The 17765-nt window shown below is 27.9% G+C and overlaps 1 protein-coding gene across 1 annotated transcript; it reads right to left on the minus strand.

Moving 5' to 3' along the window:
* Nucleotides 1-6221: 6221 nt before the first annotated feature.
* Nucleotides 6222-17316, minus strand: LOC135143706 (lipopolysaccharide-responsive and beige-like anchor protein). Its single transcript, XM_064075610.1, has 31 exons — nt 17256-17316; nt 16439-16496; nt 16270-16350; nt 15840-15923; nt 15303-15376; nt 15081-15159; nt 14836-14956; nt 14630-14778; nt 14351-14433; nt 14143-14251; nt 13202-13258; nt 13088-13146; nt 12876-13014; nt 12681-12805; nt 12389-12462; nt 12291-12340; nt 10163-10228; nt 9866-9916; nt 9682-9764; nt 9460-9534; nt 9285-9394; nt 9133-9188; nt 8935-8985; nt 8513-8574; nt 8347-8394; nt 8079-8266; nt 7870-8029; nt 7682-7808; nt 7496-7589; nt 7268-7428; nt 6222-6343 (listed from the first exon to the last, which is right to left on the minus strand). Exons 2-31 carry the CDS (start codon nt 16473-16475, stop codon nt 6222-6224), a joined length of 2775 nt encoding a protein of 924 aa, XP_063931680.1. The 5' UTR covers nt 16476-16496; nt 17256-17316.
* Nucleotides 17317-17765: the final 449 nt, after the last annotated feature.

Genomic DNA, 17765 nt, shown 5'->3' on the forward strand with positions numbered 1-17765 from the left:
ATTCATGATAGGTTCGGCGTGACGGTCGAACATTCGTTACAATCTTTATTTTATAATTATCAGGCCCTCCAGCTAGTTGTATACTTCCCTAGAAAGGTTCAGTAACCTCTTTGGGAATAGCTCTATGGCTAACAATTTCCCTTTGGTAACACTTTATACCTGTAAATATAGCATGCATTATGCAAGTTTCGAGAAGGAGCACCTCTGGAGTTGCGTCCTTGTGGCGAGGAGTGATCTATAGCACGTGACATGTTACGAGAGCTAATATTTTTCCAGGTCGCCTAATTAATAACAGTGTACTTTGCAACTTAACAATAAAGGTCTATTTGGAATGCTAACGGGAAGGCGGGCGATATGATCACCTATGGCGGGTTCCCGCAACTACTAGAAACTATAATTGATGGAATTGTGTTTGTTAGCGAACCAGGTGTCCAGCAGGTTTTAGTGGCCCAAGTAGTTGAATTTGCAAATACTGATCCTGAAACTCACTTGCGGTTCTTCAGGCCGTCAAAAAGGATGAATCTGAGGTACTCTTAGCCGGCTTCCTTGGAAGGTCAGGGCTGCCGATTATGAACAAGTCAGAACAACCTGTCGGGGTCTATGGTAACATATGTAACCATTTTCTAACAGGAGATACCGAGAGCTGGCGAAGGACACTCTTATACGGTGTTAGCCCCCAACATGCCAGCTCGTTCCCATGAAGACTTGGAGTGCTCATGCTCTAGAAGAGCTTGAGGCCAGAAAAATAATCGTATAGAATATGTATACGCTAAAACTGGAAGCGGCAGATCCGGTTATTTTTATATTAGAGCACGCTCGTGCTATCTTACGTACTGAGAGTTACAAAGGTTTCGGGACACATGAGCGAACTGTCAAAATATATAATCTAAGCCCTTTAAAAGCAGAGCCTCCGCTTATTAGTAGTCATGTCAATGACTTGAACTAGTGATGTCGAGCTTAAGTTGGAGGTATTTGCCTGGTGTAATACGGATGATTCATCTTCCATTCCGCTAAATGGGGCGTTTTTCCCCTTGACATTAATTAATTTATAGCAAATATGGCAAATTTTTCTGTAAGTATCAGTTTGAGAGAGTGGCACATTGCGCCCGCATGATCCTTGGTCGAAATCCATGAGATACTAGCTGTGCCAGTCATAACCAATTGGGTGCGATACCACGGAACTAAAAAAAATTGCTCCCAATTGGTCTTTTATTTTGTATGCTTCTCGCCATGCCGAGGGGACAAGCAGCGGAACTTATGTCCAACGTGTGTGTGTTGCAAATGAATGACCATCCTAGGGTGAAATATTCTACTCTTAGTGGTGGTCAGTTAATAACACATAAAATTTAGATCCCAAAACGATTTGCGGATTCTTTGAAGCATGTTGTCCACATCACTTAAGATAATCGTGTTTTTCGCCCACAAAAACTGAATGTGATAGCTGTGTGGGCAGCGTTAATGCTATAGCCCCTAGGTACCCGTCCCTTACATTCTTTAGTAACTTAAGAGATGGAAGAAATAATGAGAATAAGTTTAATGTTGCACTGCATGAACTGATTGCATGCACGAGCGCGGAGGGGAGTGTTTTGATCTTAAGTGGCTTAGATACATTTTTAAGAGCCTTGAAAAGATGCGCGGTGACAATGGAGCACGATTATTCGGAAAGTTTGGTGTTTAAAAATTTTAGTCGAAAATCTCATTTACAGAGGCTGGGGAGAAGTAGCCGCAGTGGGATGCCCGCCGAATATTAAAGCGACCATCCAAAAAGCTGGAGATCCTCTTCGACAAGCACTAAGACTGTACTCTTGAAAGTCTATTCCTCCTCACGTAGTCCTCTATAATTGTAAGCCACAACATTTTTAGCACATATTTTTAACAAAGAGTTTATAATGGCTTAAATTACCCTTCTGACCATTTCCATTGGCAAAGTGAGCTTTAAAACCTTTTTCCTTTGGAAATCGAGATGACTCTTCTCACAAAATTCGATTCCCTATCGAATGTTATACAACATAGAGACTTACCACTTAAAAAAATTCTTTTAAGTGGTTTTCCACCTCTTCTGTTGTAACTTATTGCAGAGAAAACGTTCATACAAATCTTGAATATCTATCCAAAAAACCAGGACACTGTCTACACCTTCATGAGTCTTCGACATTACCATTATATCGAAACCAGATGCTTCAGAGGTTCCTCTGCTTCATCGACTAATTTAAGTTTCTCCCTGGTAAGTAAATTTCTGTTACTAAAAACGTTGGCATACTTCACGCTCGTTGACAACTTTTTCTATAAAAGTGTATGGTATGCAATCACCGGGCAAGTATTTCAACTTTCTCTTTCCCACTTGAAATCAATTCTCGAGAATTTGCTAAATAACATCGATATTATCTGGTTTTCCTTAGTTGAAGTAAAACTTCACTTGTTCGACATCTAAGTTTTCATTAGATGGGTGTCTTGACAGTAAATTTGCAATGACATTATTTTACCAGGCACGCATTTTAATGTTCAATAAGTATGCTCATTATATTGCTTAATAATGTTAATTCCTTTTCCCTTACCGATTCAGGTTCATACGCATTATTAAAAACTCCAAGAAGGTTTTCTTGGTCTGTTTCAATTCTAAGTCTCTTTTTACTTAAATGAATATGGTCTATTAATGTGTTAATGGGTCAAGCGAGAGCTAACGCCTCCCTATCCGTTACGCTATACTTTCTGTGAGCTTCATTTTATTTAGTACTCACAAATGCTATAGAGCGCAAGTGTTCATCGCATCTTTGAAATAAGAATTCCTATATCACTGAAATCTGTCTGAAGAATTTTAAGTCATATTCCTTATTTATATACTAGGCGCATACTGTTCGATTCCAGAACATTGACTTTATTCTACGAATATTCTTGCTCACTGCCCCACATAAATTTTACCTTTTTTATAAACAATCTACTTAGCGGTTCAGTGATTACAGCACACTGAGGGATAAAATTGATCCAATAGTTTAAAGACTGTAAAAAACTGATTAATTCATCTTTAGTTTTTGTTTTCAGCATGTTTTTTAATTCTTGAACGTGATCTTCCCCCATTCTGAGCCCCGAGTCGATGAGTTCTCTCCTTAGTCACCGTACTTCACTTCGAACAAGCTTGCATTTTTTTTCTAACTGTACCTTTACACTAAATTTATCGTAACTGGTTAATAGCTCATAAAGTGCCTGATAGTGGTCTTCTCTGGATTCTGTATCTACCAAGCAGTCATCTACGTAAACGTGAGTGTTCTGCAAGCCAGAAGTTATAACATTTATGCTTTTTTTTAAATTTGAAGGGTCCATTCACATAATTAAAAGGCAAATCTGTCCACTGTACCCTCCTGCAGTTAGGCATGATAAAAGCAAAATACTTTCAAAATACTTCCTTCAGTGAACATCTATCTCTCTCTGGGTAAAAGCCTTTCGCATTAAGGTGTGAAACAGTTTTTTTTATCCTTTACTTTCATATTAATAAATAGTTCCCTCAGGGTTCTGTACCTCTCTACTACGTATCTCTCACTGAGACCATGAGGAGCATCGCACATGTGCATTTGTTTTTCCGACTCTTTTTTCACGTCCTCAATGCTTGCCCCCTTTATGCTGGGTTTCTCCACTAGAACCTGCATATGGTCCCCCTTACCCCAGTAATATCTTCCAAAAAACCACCAACTCTAAGTAGCTTCTCGCACTCTCTCATATTAATTAATGCTTTCGTCTTAACTTTTATTTCATACTTGGTTCAAGCGTTCGACACATCATCTTTAAGCTTAACTTTGAGAAGTTCCAATTTCATCAAGTTTATACATCCGGGTCCTATCTCAGATTATTTATTCTCCTTGCCAAACTGTCGATTTTTTTCTTGGTGTTCACCGTCTTCCATTTCAAAATAGGTAAGGTTCTTATATTCATAATTGAGACCAGATCTTTCTTTCTACCCATGCTCTCAAAAATCCACAAAATCACGTCTTCAGGAATTTTCTCGTAGTGTCTCTCCACTAATTAATTTGTCACCTTCTGAAGTAGGCAAATGGTTTTTCTTTGCTTGCCAATTTGCCGATCCGAAGGGAAAATTTTCCAAAATCTTCTTTTCCAAACAGGATATTTACACCCTTGGCGAGATCATGAAGTACAACATTTAATACCAGCTTTTTTAATATTTAATTTAGGAGATAAACTGGAACCGAACTTTAAGTCCAGTAGTTACTTCCTTCAAAGACCTGGAAACTTCTTCGCCGGCTAGATCCCTCTAACAAATGCAAATCAAACTTTGACAACGCGCTAACGCTAGTAAATGTACCATTCGCTCCAGAATCCAAAAATATTACACAATGTATGCCCTTCATCTGTCCTTCAACTAAGTTATCTCGCTGTTTCTTTTTAACTAAACAAACATCCAACCTGTCATTAGAATTACGAGTGTCTGATTTTATTTCAGAAACTAAATGGGAATACGTCGCGAAACTCTTATTATTCCTCTCTGCGTTTTTTAAAAACGAGCATAATGGTTATCCCCGTATATGTAACCCGCAAGTTACCGGGAGGAGCTCGTCCAACACTGGTGCTTCAACCAACTCTTCAGTTGAGCTCCTCGGCTACTCATTAAGTTTCGCCAGGATAACATCCTTGTAATGCTCGTCCACTAACTCGCTGAGCTTTAGCAATCATCGGTCTAACGTATTCCATCGTGTCCTTCAAGGTATTAACATTCTCCAGCACTAACCTCAGATTCTAAAGCATCCATCTCTCTAGTAAAACGCTGAGTCAATTCTTTTTAACCCTGCGCATTTCCCCCATCATCCTATGCTGCTTATACTACGGTTGCGCAACACTTCCTCAGTTAACACTGGAACCGGGCGCGCTTTTGTCCTTGTATGATTCATAACGATGTAATTTTTGTTTTGAAATTTATATAACTTAGGAATGCAATTGTTAGTTAAAACTCTCCCTCTTATCACGTAATGTCTAACTATAGCACCTATAAAGGTAACGAAGAAAAACGACTATAAATCGACAGTTATACTGCGTCGCTCGCCAGATATACAAACAAACACGCACCCAAATCAACCGACACACGGAAGTCTAATCCTCACGCGAACCTCAACGCACAGAGAGTAGGGCTTCTTTCGTGTCCTTCACGGAAGCTATTTATACCCTCAAATTGAGGCACATGCTAAGTTAATTACGAACATTCGGAAACATTTGAGATTCTACTAACATACATATTAAAAAAATTACAAAGGAAAGATTTTACTTAAATAAAGTCAAATTAGGATATTCTCGTTTATTAGCATTTAATATCTTTAATTTTATTATATAGATAATATATGTATTTATAAACCACAGTAAATTAACTTCAAAAAGAACGACTAAGTTTTCAAGCATATACCTCCAGACACTAAAATTTCTTCAAAAGCGAAGATCTTGAATTCTTTGGTCGGAGACATTTTGAAAATATCGCTAATGAGGCCTCTAAGCTCGCTCAGTATAACAAGCGCTCGACTATAGATACTCGGGAAATTCAAACTTCTGTCCGGCTACTTCTACCCGGAAAATTAGCAAAGCATGCTGTGCCTGAAGAAACCAAAGCCGTCACAAAGCACACCAGCAACAATTAATAGAAATGTCAACTGATAATATGTTAAATGTACTCGAGCTTGGTAGTTCGTCTTTTTAAATAAATCTATACGTGCCTTTCACTCTTGTCTATAAAGACCTTATTGTTAAGCAATTTTTCTACAAAATTCGAATTATTTTGAAATTTCAAGTTACCTAGGCTTTTATTCGACTAACGTTAAATAGTTTAGTTGCCCAAGTTCGCTATAATATATACTTATTTCTATGGACTAAGAAGATAAAAGTGCAAGTATAAATAAAACTAACCTGTATGTTTTTATGTATAGTGTAAATATAAAAAATTTTGAATAAGGAGACTTATTTTCATAACTTCCAATGATAAAAGTAATAAGATAGAAGCCCAATACTTTGCTGAACTCTATCGTTTGTGTAAACAGGAAAAAAAAAAAGAGAAGTTACATTTGAAAGTAAAGGAGTATGTTAGCGACAGAGAATTAAATCTCTTCCTTTCACAAATTTTATTGAGTTTTTCATTCACTGTGAAGCCCGACGTACTAATTTATTATTAAACATTTGATAGCTGCAGACGTCACCTGTCGTACAAATTGATCTACATCCTGGTTATTCAAGAACTATGGACGCCCGGGGTCATTATAAAGAAGATTTGGATCATATTGAGCCTTGTGATTCGGGATATTTGTAGCCTTGCTGACACCACATCCATGAGAGATCTCAGTATGAGACTTGCCTTGATCTAAAAGGCATTTTTTAACCATTTTCTCTACCGATTGGAAGTTTACGCTTTATTATGTAAGTTTATAATTAAGCTATCCTTTACAGTCGCTCAAAAGCTATGAAAAAACCCCTTATGATGGAGTGACTGAATATAGATTAAAACAATATTATTGCAATAAGTAGTGTCCTGTGAGAATCGTTTTAATCAATACTTAAACTTTATAATACAATAAAGACTTGAGTAAAAAAGCAATTTTTATTATACCAATTACATTAAAAAAAATTTGTTCTAAACTTATAAACATGTAAGATATTAATGAAGCTAATTAATAATTGTTGATCTACAGAATTTTTAAGGAGACATTTTAAATATAGAAACAGTTTTAAATGGTCGTGTATGTTTTTATAAACAATTCACTTTATTTTTTATTAGGCACTCATTAGTTTTTGTAATTGTCGTTGTATGGAATAAATGAGTTAACAATTTACCCCTTTTTAAATAATTGTTATTTATTTTGGCACAATTTTATTGATCTTTTTTTCTCAGCCCGTTAAAGTTTTTTACTAATCGGTATAATTATGGATATTTCCAAATAAATAGGCAAAATTAAATACCATAAACTATGCTTAGAGCGAGCACTAGCAGAATGCAAGGTAAAAATATATAAGCGCTGAAAAGATAGAATAAGGAAACGGAATTAATAAGGATGGACGAAAATTGTAATGAAATTTAAAGCAAAAGAGCCTCTTTTCACTATGTTAATGTTATACGAGTTTTTCTAATTAATAAGCAAAATCCAGAAGAGAAACGCCCTTTATATAATTTTTCTAACAAAAAATTTAACTTTTTTTGTTTTAAAAAAATTCCCTAAAAAAATTTTTTTTTTTCATGAATGAAAAAATTAACGAATTCTTTAATAATCGAGAAGTCGTGCTGAGCGACTCCAGTCAATAATGTAAGCGCAGTAGAGTAATAAGGAGCCGTTGGCAAGCCCAACTAAGATTAAATCTTCGGATTCCGAAAGGACAAGCGAGCAAATTGGCGCAGTTGTCTGGAACATGTGCAGTTCCGTTAGATTGTACGTGACGAATATCTTTACAGTGCTAAAGATTAATTGTATCAAAAAAAGGTTTTGCAGCCCGAATAAGGTGATAGATTAATAAATGTAACCCGTTTATGGTGGCTACTAGCAACGATTCACCGTCTTTAGTGGCTGTTATAGTAGTGATTTGCTCTTCAAATTTTAATTGGACGAGCTGGTGGCCTTTTTTTGTATTAATATAATAAGTCATTATAATTATTTCACTTAAAAAAAAGTTCATTGAAACAGTTACAAACATAATAGCATTTTCATACCGTTAATTGTGTAAACGGCCAACACGCCGGTCAAAGTCAAGCCCTCGTAATAGACAATGAGGAGACTGTTGCTGGTCAACATAGAAAACCTAGCATGCATATCAGCAGGATTCGGGATTTTTCTTAACTGATGACAAATGGTTGAGCTGAAAAACTAAAGGGCGCCATATTAAGAAGTCCAACGGTACCAGAATGCCTTTGTAAGCAGAATGAACCAATCCAAATTCCTCCCCTGCGGAAAACACAATATCTAAATCGGCGCAGATGGAAAGCGCAGTAATGTGTGTTCTATGGTAATAAAGTACAGTGATTGGATAAAAATCCACCAGTCCGTTATTTAGAATATTCCTATTGGTTCATTATTATTTTTATAACTACAATTCTTTCTCTTATTTACTGGCTCGCGCACCAAACCATCACAGTCGTATCGGAAGAAGCGGTAGCCAATAAAATCTCATCCGGACTCATTGCTATACAGTCAACACGTGCGCAGTGGTAATAAATAGACTGAGAAGGAAAGCTGGAAGAGCCCATAAGAGAGAAGGCTTTAAAACTGTTGTCCGGATAAGAGCACTTCCAAAAAAGCTGTAAATAATAATAATGATAACAATAATAATAATAATTGTAATAGTAGTAATAATAATACTAGACAAGTAACTGTAGACCTTGTAACTTTTGGATATAACAAAATGATTGGTATTTTCACTGTATGGCTATTTAATATGCAATGAAAATGTATAATAAGAATAGTAATAATAATAATTATAGTTATAATAATAATAACAATAAATAATAGTAATAATTATAATAACAATAATATAATATCGTTACAACGTCGGAAGTACTATAGTAGGACTGAATATGCTTTTGGAATAAAAGTGAAGGGAAGGTTTCTGTAGAACTCAGCAATTATTCATATAACAACAATAATAGTGATAATAATATTTTTAATAAAAATTAAAGAATTAAATAAAGATGATAAAGTTAATTTGAAGTAGTAAATAAAACTATAATTTTAAAATAAGTAATAGTTATAATAATATATAATAATCAATAGGGATTATTATAATAAAGAGATAATTATAAGTAAAAAGTAATTTTATTTTGATAGTAACAAATCGGTATATAAAAAAATAAAGTTTTATAATATTAAAGAAAAGTTCATTTGTACATAAAATATAAATAAAAATAGCAACAATATAATTTAATAAAAACATAAAAATCTTCAATGTAAAATATAATAAAAAGAGTACCTTCTTTACTTTCAGGTAACGTTATTTTATAAAAAGATAATAAAAGAGAATCTCCATTATATAAAAAAAAGTAGTATAAAAAAAAAATATCGCTAAGCAGCATAAAAGAAATTAGAAAAGTTTATTGTACAATTTATATTATTATTTGATTATTATTCATAATTTGCAATGGCGCATTATTACGAACACTAGATGAACCTGTTAGAGTATATATATATAAGCTTGCACGGGAGGAGCTTTTTTTATAAGGAACTCTAGTAGTATTTATGAATAATAATAGTAATAGTAATAATAATAATAATAATAATAATAATAATAATAATAATAATAATAATAATAATAATAAATACGTAGAGTAAAGAACTGCGAATTTATCGAGTAGTGATTGACTATTTTCATCAAAAAAGGACAATATTAATGACGAATTGGAAACCTGGAAGTTCATTAAAGGCGTCCCTTTCTATTTCCAAATTTATTATAGTGCCCTCTTATTGGTCGATATAAAGTTTTTAAGAATATTAAAACCTCTGATTGGCTGTAAAATCTTGTAACACTTGCAACGCCGAGACGAGGGGGATGAGGTTTATAAAGAAGCTGACTCTTTAGAAGAAAAAAATATTGTTATATATATATATATATATATTTCTCTATTTATTATTATCATTATTATTATTATCTATTATTTATTTCTATTGTTTAATGAGTATTATTACTATTTATTATTATTATTTATAAGTTTTCTATTACGGGAGTTTGGCCAAAACTAGTAATCTGCTGCTTAAGTGCATCTTTTAAGACAGGATCAATAACAGTTTCAAGATTGGAGGCGTCTTTATTATAAATATTTAAATAATTTTAAAATAATATATATTTACAATTATTTAAATAATAATATAATATAATATAATATAATATAAAATATATTATTAACTTTCATAAGTTAAGTAATAAAAAATGTTATTGGCCTCAACTGCAGCTTCTCCTGTTATTAAATTTGTTATGTTATAAATAATAATAATAATAATAATAAAATAAATATAAATAATAAATTATAGTTATAACGAATTGCATAAATCAAAGATCAAGTAAACCTTATACAACAATGCAACCACTCATTGGCTAATTTTACAATAAAACGAAATGTAATTGGCAGAGAATTCATTAAAAGAGTTTAATTGCTCATTTTTTTTATTTTTTCTTTATAATAAATAATAATAATAATAGTTACCCTGTTGTTTGTAGCCGAAAATAAGGTCGAGCCAATAATGAAGATGAGCAGAAACATAATCGGATTCTTTTTTAGATAAAAAAATTTAAAATATAGAAAAATATGAATAATAATAAAAAAGGAAAATATGTAGAAATAAAAAAAAATAATATACAAAAGAGTTAAACCTATCAGTGTAATAAATAAAAAAAAAAATTAAAAATATATAAAATATATAAATATATAAAAGTTATAAAAAGAGAAAATAATATAAAAATATAAAAAAATTTAAAAAAATTAAATAAAAATATATAAATGTTAACTTCAAATATAAAATAAAAATTACTATAATATAACATTTTTTTTTATCTTTGCTTTTACATAAATTACTTTTTAATAAAATAAAAAAATAAAGTAAAACTCCTAAAAAAAATTATTAAAAATTCTAAAAAATATAATAGTTCAGGTAAAATATAAAAGTAATCATAATAATTAATATATGAATTATTTTAAATAATATAAAAAAATAATATAAAAAATAAAAATAAATACAAAAACTAAAAGTAAAACTAATTAAAAAAATAAATATAAAAGTTAACGTAAATATAAAAGTAAGTATAATAATCACAGTATAAATTACTTTTAATTAATATAAAAATAAATAAATATATAAAACTAAAGCAAAACTTATATAACAAAATAGAGTAAAGTTAACGTAAAGAAATTATAATAATTATTTATTATATAAGTTACTAATGAACAGTATTGAAAACTAAAAGTAAAACTTATTAAAAAATTAAAAATATGAAAAATAACGTAAAATAAAGATTTGATTATAATAATTATTTAATAATAATAAATAAAGAATAAAACTAAATAAAAATTATGGAAATATTAAAATTTCTTTCTTAATTTTTTTTTTTATATATAAACTTTTTTAACCAGTTTTATGAAATAATAACTTTTTTATTAAATTGTTTATCAATTTTATTTTTTTTTATATATATAAAATAATATTTATAAGTAAAAGAAGGTAAACTAATAAAAAATGGTTAATATAAAATAATACGTAAAATAAAAAAAATGAAAAATATAAAAAATTAATATTTAAGAGTGTAGAAAGTAAACTAAAGAAAACTTTATTAGAAATTTAAAAAGTTTAAAAGCAATATAAATGAAAGTATAGAAAAAATATATTAAAAAAAAAAATAAAAAGTTAAGTAAAGTTTAATATAATATAAATAATATATAAAAGTATAAATAAAAATTTGATAAAAATATTAAAAAATATAAAATATAAAAATATTTTCAATACAATAATAATTTTTATATTGATTTACTAGAATGTATAAAATATACTAAATTAAATAAAAAAATAATCATGAGCTCAAATAATAATAATAACGAAAGTGAAAGTAAAAAAAATAGATATAAAAAGTTAAACAATTTTATAAATATTTTATTACCGAAAAAAAATAAATAAAAAAAATATTAAAAAATATAGTGAACACTTGAAAACATAAACATTTATATTTACCATAAAAAAACTTTTCTTTTTCGTTATTATTATTAAATAGAATTGAAATATATATAAATAAAGTTCTAAAAAAATAAAAAAAAAGTTCACTGATAATATTTAAAAGGAGAAATACTTATTAATAGTAAATCTTTTATCATTCATTTAGTATAATGTTTAATTAATAATAAACTTTTAATATTCGAAAAAATAGTATAAATAATAATAATAATAAGGAAAATAAAAATAATATTAAAAATAGTAATATATAATTATAATAAGAAGTAAATAATTAATATATAAAACGGTTTCTTAATAATAAACTTTTTATAATATCTACTTTTTATGGTTTGTTATGATAAATAATTAAAATTTTAATAGGTAAGTAATACTTTTATTTTTACTATTGTTTATTTCGAAATAGTGATAACAATAACTATAATAATAATTCTATTAATAATAATAATAGTAATAGTAATATAATAACAATAATTAATAATAATAATAATAATAGTAGTAATAATAATATAATAACAATAATTAATAATAATAATAATAATAATAATAATAATAATAATAATAATAATAATAATAATAATAATAATAATAATAATAATAATAATAATAAAATACCCAGGGCAGCTTTATGAATTTGAACGAAAACATAAGGATCATTGTTGCACCTAAATAATAAAAATAATAATAATTATAATAACAATAATAATAATAACCAATTGGGCAAAACCACGTCTCCAATCGGATCGTCCTTATCGAGCTTTCCAAAATTGTAGTGATTAATATTAATCTAAATAAAAAGTAGAAAGCAATTCGCTACAAAATAATAAGAAATGATGAAAATCAATATTAGTAAAGTCCTTTACAGAAAGCCACGGGATTCATTAAAAAAATACGCAAAAAATTTATTATTTACTTAATATTTATTCATTACGTTTTTTTTTTTAAAATATTATAAAAAAATTATACATACTAAAGTTTCTATGAACTTTTATGAAAAAGTCGTACAAACATTTCCGGTAAATAAAAAAGTTCCGGAATAAGTTCTTTAACATCAGAAGTAGACTGATTGCAGTTTTGCCATGTTTTTTTTATAGAAGAGAATATTCGAGAGGGCTGGTCAAACTTTCCACCTATAAAAATAAAAATGACAATAATAGTAATATAATATATAATAAAAAAATATAAGTAAAACTAAAAAACCTTGAAAATTCAGAAAAAGAGTAGTAAAAGGCTCAAGCCTAATGAGCCAATAGAGAACGTAGCTGGCGGTGGAATAGTGAGAACCGTAGTGAAATGATGGGACTTCCGGATCACTCCAAGTTTCAAAGCGTTCTTTGAACTATAATAATAATAATAATAGTCATGGTAATAATAATTATAAAATATAACATTAACGGTAATAATAACAATACAATTGCTAAGCGTTCTTTATTTAGGGCTCCTACAGGCCGGCTCAAATCTCTGTAGACCCCTATTGGCTGAAACATTAGTTTTACACGTGACTGTAGAGGGCTTTGTAAAGTTACTTGGGTCGAGAAGGTTAATAGTTTCACTGGAATAATCGGATAAAATCCAAGGAAAAACTACCAATTTAGGAAAAAAGAAAACCATTAGGTAGAATTAATTGTGATAGCGGCCATTAATTTAAGAACTATGCGGTAGCATCAATTATTGAAACTACCAAAAAACAATAAGCGGTATTTATTAAAATTACCATTTTAAGAAAAAATAGTTTGGTAGAGTTAATTACTAAAAGGTACCAAAAACAAGTTGCATGCTAATATTAGATTTACCTATATAACTACCAATTTGAGTGAAAGGATAAACAATTAGGTTGTATCAGATATTAAAGCTACCAAGAAAACCACCAATTCAAAAATAAAGAAACAATAGAAGAGCAGTAAATAAAATTACCTATAACCACCTATTCAGCTATAAGAGAAACCATTTGATATATAAAGATAAAAGCTACCAAGGTAAATATAATTTAAGTTAAAGAGAATTTTGGTAGTACAGAAATAAAGCTTTTAAAATAACTACCAATTTAAGTTATAGAAGATACAATTTAGTAGTAAGTAGAAAGCTACTAGAATAATTACCAGTAGAAACATTCTAGCAATATTAAGTATTAAGGCTACCCATAAAGTTGGTGTGCTGGATACAAATCTGCCAAAATAACTACCAATATTAGAGATAGGAAAAAAAAGGTCGTATTTCTTCCAGTTAACCATAATAGTTGTTATTTTATGGTTGAAATTCTTAAATAAGAGACTGGTCATCAATGCATCATTTTTTTAATTAGAAAATATGTTTATATGTTTATGATTCAGATTTATTTGTTTTATATTTTGCGTTTTTTTTGTAATATATTTTGTATTAGCTTTAAAAGGTTGTTGATTGTATTTTGCGTCTAATTCTTTTATTTATACCTTTTTGTGCTTATTATAGCATTATATATAAAAGCTACCAGGATATTGGTTAAGATCATTATAACTGCGTCCAGCAAATGCGTTGATTTCCATGAGATACTCAAAGTTTGATAGCTGATGGCTTTGCCATTTTTCAGTAAAAGTCGACTTTCATAGTAACAACAGTTTTTTAATAATTTAATTAATAATAAGTTATAATAATTGTAATAATAAATATTATATAATAGTAGTAATAATAATAATTACTTTTTGAAAAAGTTCTGAAGGAGTTCTTAAATTAGGTTTTATAAAGTTTTTTAAGCTTCCCCTCCCTAAAAGGACATCATTTCCTGCAATAAATAGTTTTATAGATTTACTTGTACAGAAAATATAAAATATTTCATTATTATTAGAAAATAGTTGATATTGTCACTATAATTGTGTACTTTATTAATGAAAATGTTTAATTTTTTGATATAAAGATTTTTTAATATTAATATATATATATAAAAGGTAACCAAGAAAAAAAAAGAAAAAAAGTCAAACCAGTCGGCAGTAAAAGCAGTACTTGAATCAAGTCGTCTTCCCTTTCAAAATTTAAAAGCATTCGTGTTTTATTCCGGAGCAGCAGCTCAACGGCGGTTGGCCGAAGCATATATCGCCGAGCAGCCACGGAGAGTATGTCTGATTGGTTCCTATAAGTATTGAGATGTGTTTCATGATCTTTAATAAAAAAATTTAAAGGCAACTACCATGTGCCCTCAACATTAGCAAGATGGGCTTTAAACTCGCTGTTCCGCTGTACCTCAGTCTCGTGAAGTGAAAAAGTAAAATACATGGAGTCGATCATAAGGCGCCCTTTAGCAGAGCACCCTAAAGAAAATAATTTGGTTAGTATTTATAGTAATATATGAAAGTAACTCATTTCATTATTATTTAGACAATAATATTGAAAGAAGTAAATAATATATAAAGGAAGTATTAAAATGATAAAAACCTGGAAAAATAATATTACATTCCACTACAAGTTTTTTGGGATTTGAAGGAAAATTGACTTTGTTGTTGGTGCTCTCAAGCTTTAATAATAATGATATGAAATAGAAAAAATAATGATAATAATATTAATTATATTGGAAGTAGTATTAGTGATTATTATGATAATGATTATAATAATAAAATAATAATAACATTAATAGCATATAATAATAATAGCAAATACCAAAGATTCGCTTTGTTTTGCAAATCGATCTAAATCTCCAGTGAAAGACGTCCTTTTACGAATATAATAGAATTCTGATGAAAAGTTTATAGATTTATAAAACTTATAAAAATAAATATATATATAAATATAAAAGTTTTCTAAAGTAATAAGCAAACAAAGTGAATTATTATAACGAATCAAAAGCATTAAAAATCTGTATAGCGCTCGCCTTTTAACGAATAAAACATAGCGCAGTGGTTCTCGTGGTAGAGAGGAGGAAATTAAAGCACATGTATAACTGCTTTGTGCGAAACAAACGTGCTTTTCGGCAGAAGGGGGTGGAACTTTAGCTAAAATGGCGCGATAAAGATATTGTGCTACTATATTTATTTGTTATAATGTATCCTTCTTTACTATTTGCTCACTTTTATAATTTTTAGATAACTGGCTCCAAAATCATAGATTTTTTTCTACACGCAGACTTAATTGACAACATTTTCTTTAATGGTTAAATTAGTTTAAAACTGATGCAGGCCAGCATGTAATAGTGAATACCTTTGTCCTTGTAAAGCCGATAGATTTTAGAAAAGCACGTGGAAGCATTATTATGAGAAACACTCGACTCCTCCCCGTGACACTCTATAACAATAGTGGAAGATAATTATTTGTGGTCAATTAAAGAAAAACTGTAGTATAGTACGTAATAGTTTGAGAGGCTTTTCTATAAATAAAAAGGATTATTATATTTATTAATATTATTATATTTTTTTTATTAAAATCATAGTTATATCCCTTTAAATAATTATTATTTATATTATTATTATATTTCCGAAGTATTATTAATATATTTCTTTATTATTACTATTATAATTATTATATTTATTAATGTTATCATAAATTTCTTAAGTATTATTATATTTATTTATTATTATTAATATTTCTATATTTCTTCTTCTTATTATTATTTATAATTATTATTTATGACCGTTTCGCCCAGTAAAATTTGCCAAACTTCTAAACTTTTCTAGTACAGCTTCATCATGAGAAGTCCCCTGAAAGTTTCGAACTAAAAAGAAAAATAGAAATATCATCCAATCAAATAATTTAAATAAAATTTAAACGAAGCATTTTGAAAATAGATTTAAAATATGAACCTATCCGAGTTCGTTTTTTGTAACGGTCCTCGTGCATATCCAACTTCCAATAAATATTCTTTTTTTTTTTTAAAAAAATAAAACAAAAATATAAAAATTTTTAACGTTATAAACTTTTTTATAAAAATGTTTTCAGTAGCAGTTTAATAACTTAAAAAATGGATATAATAATAAAAAGAGAACATTTTAAAATTATAAATTTTTATTTTTTTAAAAAAAATATAAAAAAATAAATAATATAAAATGTAAAACTATAAATCTTTTATTATTATCATTATATAAAAAATTTTTCAAAAATACTTATAAAGATTTAATGAAAAACTGAAAGTTAAATAGAAAGTAACAATAAATACATAAAACCAAATTATTATTATTATAATTAAAATTATTCAAATATTATAAAAAATAGTAAAAAATTTAATAATATTAGATAAATATATATAAAGTAAAGCAATCAATAATATAATAAATACATATAATGATATAGTATTACTATTATTTTTCTTTATATTATTATTCTCTTTAGTTATTATATTAATAAAAAACTTTTTTAAAAAAAATTATAATAAATTTACTGTAAAAATTCAATATTAATTGAAAAAATATAAAAAATTACCAAAATAATAAGTTATTATCATTAATATAAGCTTTTTTAGAATTTTATTCATTTATAAAAGTATTTAAAAAATAATAAATAGTAAAATATATTATTTTTATTTATTAAAAATTATTTAATAAAGGTTTTTAATAAATTCGGAATTACGATAATAAAAAGAAATAATTAGAAGTAAAAATAAAATTTATTATAAAAATTTACAGTTTCTCCCGTTGTTAAAGTTTCTTCGCTGCACCGAAGACGTTCAAGAAGGTTAATCCAAACTCTTAATAATAATAGTAATAATAGAAAAATAATATTAAATATATAAAAATGATAATGATATATAAATTATATTAATAGATATAATAATTAATTACATAAATAAAAAAAATAATAAATAATAATAAAATTCTAATAAACTTTTTTTCATAAGCATTTTGGTATTTTCTTGTTTCCTCAAAGTTTTTCTATATAATATAAAATATATAAATAATAATAATGATAATAATAATAATATTAATAATAAATTTATAACAACTATAAAAAATTCTCTTACAGATATTTTTTTTATAAACTTAAAATAATTAATATAGAAAAAGTATACTATATTTTTTTTAAATAATAATAATAGATATACAACAAATTTAAAAAATTCTTAACAAAAACTTTTATAAAAAAAATTACTTTTTATAAGAAGTAAAATTTATTATAATTTTTGAATAATAATGA

This window comes from Zophobas morio, unplaced genomic scaffold, assembly GCF_036711695.1.
Source record: "Zophobas morio isolate AGI-343-1 ecotype UQ-CSIRO unplaced genomic scaffold, CSIRO_AGI_Zmor_V1 ptg000072l, whole genome shotgun sequence".
NCBI classification, from domain to species: domain Eukaryota; kingdom Metazoa; phylum Arthropoda; class Insecta; order Coleoptera; family Tenebrionidae; genus Zophobas; species Zophobas morio.

Excerpts from the sequence above, each read along its gene's own strand:
- LOC135143706 (XM_064075610.1), bottom strand. The coding sequence starts at position 16,475 with ATGCACGAGGACCGTTACAAAAAACGAACTCGGATAG. Across the intron at positions 12,463-12,680 it reads TTTATTTACCGGAAATGTTT|ATTAATATTAATCACTACAA; the intron begins GTACGACTTTTT and ends CTTTTTATTTAG. Across the intron at positions 8,395-8,512 it reads ACTATAGTACTTCCGACGTT|CCATACAGTGAAAATACCAA; the intron begins GTAACGATATTA and ends CATATTAAATAG.